This window comes from Galeopterus variegatus, unplaced genomic scaffold (assembly GCF_000696425.1).
Source record: "Galeopterus variegatus unplaced genomic scaffold, G_variegatus-3.0.2 Scaffold1349, whole genome shotgun sequence".
NCBI lineage: Eukaryota > Metazoa > Chordata > Mammalia > Dermoptera > Cynocephalidae > Galeopterus > Galeopterus variegatus.
In genome coordinates, this window is record NW_007727460.1 from 57,072 (window position 1) to 68,039 (window position 10,968).

General features: G+C 39.1%; 1 protein-coding gene across 2 annotated transcripts in view; it reads right to left on the reverse strand.

Moving 5' to 3' along the window:
- FBXO21 (F-box protein 21) overlaps window positions 1–10,968 on the reverse strand; it is a 42,454-nt gene that overhangs the window by 30,922 nt on the left and 564 nt on the right. For both annotated transcript variants that reach the window (XM_008576436.1, XM_008576435.1), the window contains exons 2-4: window positions 10,080–10,215; window positions 7,923–8,017; window positions 1,110–1,231 (exon numbers count right to left, since the gene is read on the reverse strand). In XM_008576436.1, coding sequence (XP_008574658.1) covers window positions 1,110–1,231; window positions 7,923–8,017; window positions 10,080–10,215 — 353 coding nt within the window. The remainder of the gene's footprint in view (window positions 1–1,109; window positions 1,232–7,922; window positions 8,018–10,079; window positions 10,216–10,968) is intronic.

Sequence of the window (10,968 nt, forward strand, 5' to 3'; positions counted from 1 at the left end):
ATTCTCTGGGGAAAGGTTTGGAATTAGGGGGAGGATCAGACTATGGAGGGTACTGGAAAGCAGACAGAGATTTTAAAAAAGAAATCAGTTGTCCATATTGCAGGTTTCACATAGAGAGGTGAAAAGGCAGGGTTTCAGAATGGTCTGGCACCGACAGACTGACAGACTTGAGGGCAGGAGAGGGTGATGCTCATGAAAGCAAGTGATACTTAAAAAGCTGTTGCTGGGAGAGGTGGTGATAACCCCATGAGAACAGCAACAGAATGGGGACATGAATATGAGAAACACTGGGAAGGAAAAAAAATTAAATTGGGTAAATCACCAGTAGGGAATGAAAGTGAACAGACAGTCATATCTGTATTTCACAACCATAATTTATGGGAGTGTTTGTGTAATATTCTAGGAATTAAAAGTGGTTTTTAAAAAATGAAATCACATTTTGTTCACATTCAACTTAGTAAGAACAAACAGTTACTCCCTTCATCTCGCCTGTCCACTGGACTTCCTTCTCTTCACTTCTCATTATGGTCGGGCAGGCTCACTGATGCACAAGAACATTTTGTCCCTCAATAAGCTCCAACCAGAGAGGTTAAGGGATTTGCTCAAGATCAAATGGAGACACAAGTGGATACATTTATTTCTGATTTGGAAATGAATCTTTAAAGCTTAGATTAACAGGGTATTCACCTCACTAGCTAAAATATCAATCTTGCACTTTGAACCAATGACGGATCTTTAGAAAACACTCTCTCTTGGGCCGGCCCATGGCTCACTTGGGAGAGTGTGGTGCTAACACCAAGGCCACAGGTTCAGATCCCTATATAGGGATGGCCGGTTAGCTCACTTGGGATATTGTGGTGCTGACAACACCAAGTCAAGGCTTAAGATCCCCTTACTGGTCATCTTGAAAAAAACCAAACACTCTCTCTTTAGCTGACGGCTAAAGATTTTGACAAAATCTTAGCTCTAAATTTAATTGTTTCATTTACCTCTCTGGTCAGATCATATAATCCCTTCTTTACCACCAGGGACATTTCCAATGCTGCTCCTAAAGACTACTCAGCTCCCCATTGAAATCCCACTGCCCACAGGTATGGCAAAAGACTCACCTTCAAGATATGATTCATAGTCATCAGGCTGCTGAAGAAAAGCCTTAAGATTATTTAAAATTTTCTGTTGCCGTAGGTAGTAAAGAATTTTTTTTGCATAGTATTTCCAGGTCAAAGCTTTTCTGGAAAAAATAACAGTCACTAAGAATTAAGATTTTAAAACTTTTTTCAATTACCTATTTTTTACTTCATACTAATCATACCATGTAATCTACTTGACAAGAAAATTATAATTGGTTCATGATCTTACAGCACATTATCATGGAAAAAGATTGCATTTGTAACATAATACTATATAGGTTGTGCTAAAATCTGAAAAACTGTTATCTGTCTGGCTTCAAATTTACTTGCCTGTATCTTTGGTAAAAGGAAAGGAAAGAGCAGCCTGAACAGTGAGTTGAGCTGGGTGAGTTTGGGGATGAGGAGCAGCATCTGGAATCCTTTGCTGGTCCCCGGCACCTGTCTCAGGGCACTCAGGCCTCAGGCTGCTGTTTTTCTCTTCCACTCACTGCCCTGATGAGCTCATCTAGTCTCATTGCCTCGGATATCATGCACATTGACAACCCCATTTCCTTTTCCAAAGCAGAGTTCTCCCCTCAACTCCAGACCAGTATATCCAACAGTTACTCTACATCCCCACTTGGATAGCTGGTGAGCACCTTATACCATCTTCCCTCCCAGAGTCACCCTCATCTCAGACAAAGGCGACTCTGTCACTCCAGGGAATCATCCTGGACTCCTTGCTTTTTCTCCTAAGCTACAATCAATCAGTCAATGTTAACAGCTCTATCTTCAAAATATCCCCCAAATGTAAACACTGCCCACTAACTCTTCCAAACCACCATTACCTTCCATCTGTATGAAAGCAACATCCTCCAAACTGAGCTTCCTGTTTCAAACTTTGCCCCTCTATAGTCAATCCTCAATTGCAGAGTGCTCCAATTAAAATGTTCAGCCATGTCACCACAATCCTCTACCCCATTCTCCAGCGGTTTTCTACCTTGCTCAAAGTAAAAGCCCAAGTTCTAGTGAGGACAAAAAAGGTCCCTCACACTCTTGCCCCATTACCTTCCTACCTCAACCCCTACCGCTGCTCCCTCAGGCGTGCCACCCAGGCTCCCTGCTGTTTCTTTACCATGCCTGGCTGATGCTCACCTGAGTACTCTTTGTTCCTTCTGATTGGAATATTCTTTCTCTGGATATCTACAGGTTGTTCTCTCCCCTCCTCTTAGGTTTTGATTCAAATGTTCCTTTGAGTAAGGCCTTCTCTCCCCACCCTATTTAAAATACTATCCTCCATACCACTTCCTTGCCCTCTTCCCTGATTAATATTTCTCTATAGTACCTCTCATTTTCTAATGTAATGTTTCACTTAACTTTTAGCATCCATATCCCTCTCTACAGCATAAGCTCCACAAAGGCAGGGTGTTTTGTGTGTGTTGTTCACAGCTGTATCCCCAGAGCGTAGAATAGTGTCTGGCACACAGTAGATGCTCAATTAATCTGGTTGAGTAAATAAAATTCTTTACTCGATCTCACAAATATACATGGGGATTATAAGTAGGAGAAAGACAGTGACTAACTTATCTGGCTGACTTCATGAAGAAACAAAGGAATCACTGATCTTAAGGGAGGTAAATGAAAATCAGCAGAACTGTCTTACCTGCTTTTTAACCTTTGAGTCGTACAATATATCAATCTGCAAAATCGTAACAAATGAGTAGCTTGATGAATCATTACTAGGTAAGCACTCTTGTATCCACTGCTCAGGCCAAGAACTAGAATTTTGCAGATGCCCCAGAAGCTCTACATGGGTCCCCTCCTCCCCCTCAACAATAATCACAATCCACACCTCTACACACTTCCCTGGTTTTCTCTGTAGTATTACCAGCAAATGTGCATTCCTAATCTATTTTGATGTCTTTTAAATCTCTTAATCTACAGGATCCCCCTCCATCCTTTTTCCCCCTGCATTTTATTTGTTGAAGAAATGGGATGTTTGACCTGTAGTTTCCTATAGTCTGGAATTTAATGACTGCACCTATGGTTAACATATTCTGTCTTCTGAATTTACTGTAAATTGGATGTAGGGGCTCAATCAGATTCAGATGCCATTTGTTTGGCAAGATGACTTCCTAGGAGGCAGTGCTTTTTTCCAGCAGGAAGCAATAACACCTGACTGTCTTTGATGATGCTGACATCCACTGCTACTAACATTGCTCAATGCCTGGATCTGTTGATTCATTAGCGGTTACAAAGTGGTGATATTCTAATGCAATCATTCCTCCTTTTTATATTAGCTGGAATAAAGAAAAATTCCCCCTCATCTACTATTTGGTCCCCCAATGGTACAGTATATAGGAAAGGCAGGATAAATGCTCGTGTCTTTCCTTTTATTTATGTTTCCTTCCCTTTTTTTTCAGCTGTGACTCGACAGGATCCAAAGAGAAGTTTTACAATGTCTACTCTGGGTTTTATGGAGATTTACTTTACCCTTCTGTGTTAACCTCTTAAAGCACTGCATCAACCTCAAAAGGGTACGGGAAAAGGCACTTTTATTATTTACAGTTTTTCAAAACAATGATTTGGGTTCCTATTGTTATCCAAAGGTGATCAAATAGTTGTTGTTTTTGAGTATTATTATGAACTCATAGAGCTAAACATATCTGATGTGTTTCAATCCATTCCAGTTATTATCCACACTGATGCTCAAATCACCACATCTTTGGCCAATGGAAGCCTCTTCACATGTTGGCCCCTGAATACTTCTGATGTGAGTTGTCAGTTTTCTTGCTATCTGGTTACAGGCTTCCAAGATGCTCCAGGATTACCTTTTACATTTCCTGCACTAGATCAAGAATCGGTCATTTCTCCAAAAACCTAGCTTCTTTTGGTGGGAAATGGTATAACAAGATCACAATCTGGATACAAAGGAAAATTGTTTCTCCTGGATTGGTTGTTTCTAGACCTTTTCAATGGACAGAGCTAGTAAATACACACATATAAAAACACACACTCGCACACACGGGTGTGCACACACACCCCTACGCATATTTAAATGTAAAACACCTTGTGAGTTCATACTGACACTTCTAATTCAAATTCAGAAATATACGGTTTTGACATTCTTCAATCCTCTATCTCTATCTTCTTTATTCCAGGAGAATTATGTTTCTCCAGGATACCAGACAGAATTAGAACACCAGTTATTAATTCACTTTATTCCATATTTCTCTCTCTCTCTCACGCACACGCCTCAGAATAACAAGACCAATATTCTTATCACTTTTATGAGTATTGAAAACAGGGAAATATTTGCCTATGTTCTCCCCCACTGTCTGTTTATTTTTTAAAACAGCTGCACTGTGTCTACACCGTCAAGGCTTATGGCCACTACGCATGCAGTATTTTCTCCCCTGCAGCCTTCATTTAGATTTAATTCTACAACTAAATACATATTTAATGCTCACCACCAGTCCTTATGTCAGTGTCTCTGTTTTTTGGTTGTTTGAAGCTCATTTTCTAGGAGATTTGTCAGGAAGGGCTCAAAAGTCCCCTAGTTCTTGTAAGTTGAGAAGTACGTCTGCAGCTTTTATATTTGGAAGTCAGTTTGGCTGGATATAAAAATCCTTGACTAACATTTTCTTTCAATCCTTAAACATGTTACTCTTTTTTTTCCTCTGGCATAAAGCATTGTTTTTGAAAGTCTGATGATATCATGACTTTCTTTATCCTTATAAGTGATTTAATCTTTTTTGCTTGGATGCCCAAAGGACTTTTCCGTCTTTAAAATGTAATAATTTTACTAAAATATATTTCAGTACTGGTCACTCTGGGTCAATTTTTTCAAGTACAGTCTACGCCCTTTTAATATGTTGTTTCAAATAATTTTTGCAGGATGTAATCTTTTTAAGGACCACATAGAACACCATAATGCAAACTGTTTTCAAATATCCAGGGATTGGTACTTTTGCACTGACAGAAACTACCCTATGCATTCCATATCCAAACAACAAGCATTTGCCAGACCCCAATGAATACAAACAGGGTTCCCCATGAAAACTGGCATCCCGAGATATTTTAAAATGTGGAGTATTCCCTGTCATTTCAAAACAACCTATTTTAGTCTCAAAATATACATGTTAAGACAAGGGGTAATATAGTTATGATCATTTATTTCTAAAAGGATTGTAACAATATACATTTTTCCTGTTGATATATTTTCAGCCTTTTTTCCCAATCTGATAAGTCAAAGATCAAGCATTCCATTGTTATTTTATTTAAGATTTCTTTGAATAGTGAAGTTAAAGGTTTTTTACATGACTGTCAGCTGCTTGGATTTGATCTTCTGTGAATCTTGTCCTCCTATTCATTGGCTATTTTTCAGTTTGTTTTTGGAAATTCATAAGCATTCTATTGACTTTGTTTATGGTTTCTTTGGTCATACAGAAGACTTTTTTTTTAAATCACAAAATCACCCGTTTTCTTTTATTGCTCTGTATGTATTATCAATCTTGGTTAAAGAGGTTTCCCTAGATTGTACACAAGGACTCCTATTTTCTTGAGGGATTTTCACAGTGATCACTTTAAAATTTCAGTTGTTTAATCTTTTGGAATTTATTTTTTGTACATGATGCAAGTTTTACTTTCTTTCAGATGAGAATACTCAGTTACATCCAGTACCATTTAATAAATCTATTTTTTTCCCCTAAAAGTTTAAATATATTATCTTTTATTCTGGGACATGTTTCTAAATTATCCTTTGCTACTGACGTGCTATTTTTTATTTAAACACTGTATTTTTTTATTACAAGCAGTTTTACAATGTGTTTTAATAACTAGTGATATAAGTTTCCCATTTTTATTATTTAAAAATGTTTTCTTCTAGGGCCAGCCCATGGCTCACTTGGGAGAGTGTGGTGCTGATAACACCAAGGCCACGGGTTCGGATCCCTATATAGGGATGGCTGGTTAGCTCACTTCAGAGAGCCCGGTGCTGACAACACCAAGTCAAGGGTTGAGATCCCCTTACTGGTCATCTTTTAAAAAATATAAAAATTAAAAAAATTTAAAAAATTAAATAAAATGAAGTTTTAAAAAATGTTTTCTTCTGGCTCTTCTTGTGAATTTATTCTTCTGTACATATTTTATGACAATATTATGACAAAACTAAACAAAAACCTCCCCTCTCCCAAAACCTTGTTTGGATACTAATTAGAATTGCACTAGGTTTATATATTAATTTTGAGAGAGGTGAAATTTCTGATATAGTAAATCCTCCCATTCAAGGGCACGCTATCTCTTATTTTATGTTTTTCAATAATATTCTATAGTCTGACCTAGAAAACCCATTTCCATGAATCTATTGCTTAGAAATGAAACCGGCAGAAACATCACTCTTCACAATGACAAAATGGAGAAGAAAATTGTTGCCCATGAATAGGGGAATGGATGAATAAATTACCGTACATACTACAAAATAGGTAGCCATTAACAAAAGCAAATTCTATCTTTTACCAGTTGATTAGGACAGATTTCCATAAGGTAATGCTGAATGAGGGAAAAAAAGATATTTTATGAAATAATGATTCTCCTCCCTACTCCCCCATGTGTATCCCTATGAGCATGGAAGAATACAACCTAGGTTGTTACTAAGAATTATGGGGTGGGGGCAGGGAAGGCCAATCCAAGTGGAGGGAGTAGAGGGGAAGAAGGAAACAGCATAAATAAGAAAAAACAAAGTCTGCACTAAACATCAAACTAAAACAACCAATAAAGTATGTTATCAGATCACACTTATGTATATAAAAGTATATATGTACATGTGTAAAAAACACAGGTCAGCTTTTATTTTTAAGGCTGCACAATACTGACTATTAGATCATACTTCAATTCATTTATAGATAAACCAAAATAGAAACAGAAAAATGACCTCTGCATCTGAACTCATCCAAGGCCTAGAATAGTGACACATCTTACCTCTCCCCACAGTTGTTCCACTGATAGATACTTCTCTCTCCTAAATTCCCTTAAAAACAACAAAAATATTTTATGCCTTATTTGTCAGATAGTTCACAATGATTTTTCTTAGGGAAGATACCAAATTAGCATTCTAATCTTCCATCACTAGCAATGTTTTCAGAACTTTTAGAGGAGATAATCTGTTCCACAGGAAAGTTAGGCTGGAAGCCAAGTCATCTTTCAGGTAAACTGGAAATTAACCTTTATAGCAGAAAATATAAGGCATAAAAAATTTTAAGCAACAACCAAGAGATAATGGACTCTTCTTAATCAGGAGAGTACATATGTAACAGTCTGTTGACTGGGAGATAAAAGGAAGGTTCAACCAAATATCTACAATATTCAAGACCAAAGAAAGACTATTTTGTACCAAAATTTAGAAATTATATTAAAAAAAAAGCATCCATTAAAATAAGACATGCCATTGGCAAATTTGGTAGTGGTAGGTGGAGAGGTGATAATAAAGGAAACATAATTTGTATTACCAGGAGGTTTCTAAATGATATAATAGATACAAGTGCCTAGAGCACAGTGTTTGACCCGTAATTGGGCTAATAATTAATTCCTTTTTCTTTCCAAAAGGATTTTTGCAAGGCTTCTTTATATATCAATTGTCTTGGTGTATTTACCTGATATTCACAGAACTTTTCAAAACTATAACTATGACTAGCAAGACATAAAATATTGGAAACACACATTCCACAGTTCAGCCACATACAAATCACAGCAATTTATTCTGGGGTTATTATTAAAATAAACAAAAAATCCCTGCTAAAGCTATGTGTGGCTTACCTTCCTTCCATGTTGAGGATACACACCAGTTCATCCTCAAAAAATATCTCTGGTCCCTCAAGGTTCTCAATGTCACTGAAGCCGTTACAGGGAACCTACAAAGACATGCAAGTAGGCCTCAGTTACGAGTATTAATGCCGCTGTCACTCTCATACACAAATCTGAGTTGCAAGCAAAGATACCCACTTTTTTTTTTTTTTTTTTCTTTTTTTGAGACCGGCCGCACCGCGCTCAGCCAGTGAGCGCTGTGAGCGCACCGATCATCCCTATATAGGATCCGAACCCGCGGCGGGAGCGCTGCAGCGCTCCCAGCGCCGCACTCTCACGGGCTCGGCCCAAAGATACCCACTTTTATGGACAGTGGGAATAAGCTATCCTATACTACCTTGCCTTCCCATCACGGGTGGAAAGCAACATGGAAAACAATAATAATTTGTTCAGATCTTGTTGTTACTTGTAAATTAACCATGTTTTCATAAACTGGAATTTCTGAAACTGATAATTCAGAGTTCTAATGTGAAGAAAAATAGCTTGAAGCAAGGACTAGAACTGCAAAATCTCCTAATTCACCCTAACTATCTCATGCAATCCACACTGTACTCAACCAGGAGAGGAGGGCCAGAAAGATAAGACTAACACATTAGGCATCTCCTTTAACCTACCAGGCATGTTTCCTCCTCTGTAAATTGAGGCTGTGGTACAAATGCGCTTTAAGATCCTCTCAGTTTAAAATTCTATGACTTCTCCCACTTTGCTTTTTAAAAGTAGCAAAAACATTTTTGGTCAACCTGTGTGCATGCCAAGAACACAGGAACTACAAGGGTTCTGGGCTAAAGCAATCACCCACCCACAGACCAATTTTAAGTATGCTCTGCTATATTCAAAGTTCTTAACATACTTCTAATTAAGCAGTGGTATAGGGAAAGAGGGAGCTAAGGAAAAAAACACAACAATTCATCATTATTAGACAAAGGCACACACTGTTAAAAATGCACACAAAACCAGCTGGACTAGAAGTAGAGGTTACAAACCAGTAAGCCATGACCAACTGCATCCAACATATCTAGAGCCAAAATATATGTGTGTACAAACATATTTAAACCAGTATTTATGATCTGTGATTATGAATGTTTTTAGCCATGGCACGGCTTCTCCAAAGGAGAACATAAATTTTGTTCATTGTAACACTAATAAACATTTACAGAAACAAATTACACTAGGGAATGTCTTTTTATTACCCATAGAGAAGTAAGTTCAAATCTGTCCAAAGTTAAAATTTTCCCTTTCAAAACTTAAAAAGACTTGAAAACATTACAAATATATGCACTCCGTTAACTCAGTAATTAAAATTAGAAAATGGGAAGTAATCTTCAGTAAGCCAGGATAGTTTAAAAAAAAAAAATCAGATTGGCTCTATTTCTAGACCCCCAATCAGAAAGAAGTATCTAATAGTTGATGAATTTAAAATGTTACGGTGGACTATTTTCCAGAGTTACAAAAAGTTAGAAATCAGAAGTGGATACAGAAACTTCCATGAGACATTCTGGGGAAGGAAAAAAAAAACACTAAGGATTTCAGCAACATTTAAAACAAAAAAACTTTCAAGGATACTAAATGCAGTACAATTTTATTTGAGGAAGTAGTAATTCTGATTTATAGCTAGCTTTTAATCCTATTACCTTAACAAATAATGTAGTTCACTACTTGGTAGAACCTGCAAAGCCAGAGAGAAGGACATTAGTTTCCATCAACCCTTCTGGAAAAACAACTGGGAGAAATTTACAGTGTTCAATCATTGATGATTCCTCAAATCATGTGGAGCTTACAAAAAATACGTTTAACCCACTTAAAGAGAAATAATTCTGATCTGGATTCGGATTCACTCTAAACTGTGCTGCGTGTCAGTCCCTACTCTCTCCATTCCCATCCCCCATTCTCTCTCTGGCTTTACAAAAGTAAAGCTGGCAGGGACAAATGGCTTCATGTTGTTGTATAGGAGGAGAAGGACACAATGACTCTCGCTGCCATGTGAGTGAGTTAGGGATTTTGAGAGCACTGAAAAGGGAGATATCAAAAAGAGCTGGATGAGCTAATGCCTACAAACCCAGCGCGTACACTACCAGGCCAAAGCTTAGAGCTACACCAACAGATCCTTACGTGCTCTGAAAAGAACCTCTTTGAGAACGAGGCTACAATCTTCCGGGCTTCTAACCCAGCTTTTTGCCGAACTTTATATTCTTCCAACCAATTGACGTAGTCGGTGGGGCTGTAGTGTTTCATAAGGGAAGGCCACCTACAAGGAGAGAAACAACCCCTCAGCTTCACAGAGACTCAAAGGCAGGCAGACACGAATCAGAGACGGCCTTGGAAAACAGGGACAGCATTATGGTCTGGTGGCAAGCGGGGCCCTGGCGATGGACCTCGTTCCAATCTCCACCCGGCACACACGCACGCACTCACGGTGTGACCTTGGCGTGGCGACATGAATGCTGTCTCTCCATTCCCCATCTATAAAATGGGGACAGCTGTGGCAACAGTAATAATAATGATGACAATGACGGTTAACATTGACTGCGCGCCTCCTAAGAGCAGGGCCCTGAGTAACTGCTCCCCGCACATCATCTCATTAAAAAACCACGATAAAAGGTAGGTCTGACTATCACCACCGTTCAAAGTGGATGAATGAGGCTCCGAAAAGGGAAGTCGCTACCCACAAGGTCATACAGGGAGTACGCAGGGCCAGATTTTATCCCGGCTCCAACACCGAAGAAATCTGTGCTGTCCACAGCCAACCGAGGGATGCTGCGCCCGCCCGAACACTGCATCGCTCGATCCATGTAAACATCTTGGCACCGAGTCGCGCACAAAAGAAGCGCGCAAAACGGATTAGCGGCGATGCTACCTGACAGAGGGCCCGCCAGCTGGGCGCTCCCAGATGCGCCATTTGGGCACCCGAGGGTCCGCACGGCGTGGCCCCGCGCGGCCGGGAGCCGGCGGCCTGGAGGCCTTTGTCTGCCAACCCGCGGGAAGGGGTCCGGGGGTGGGG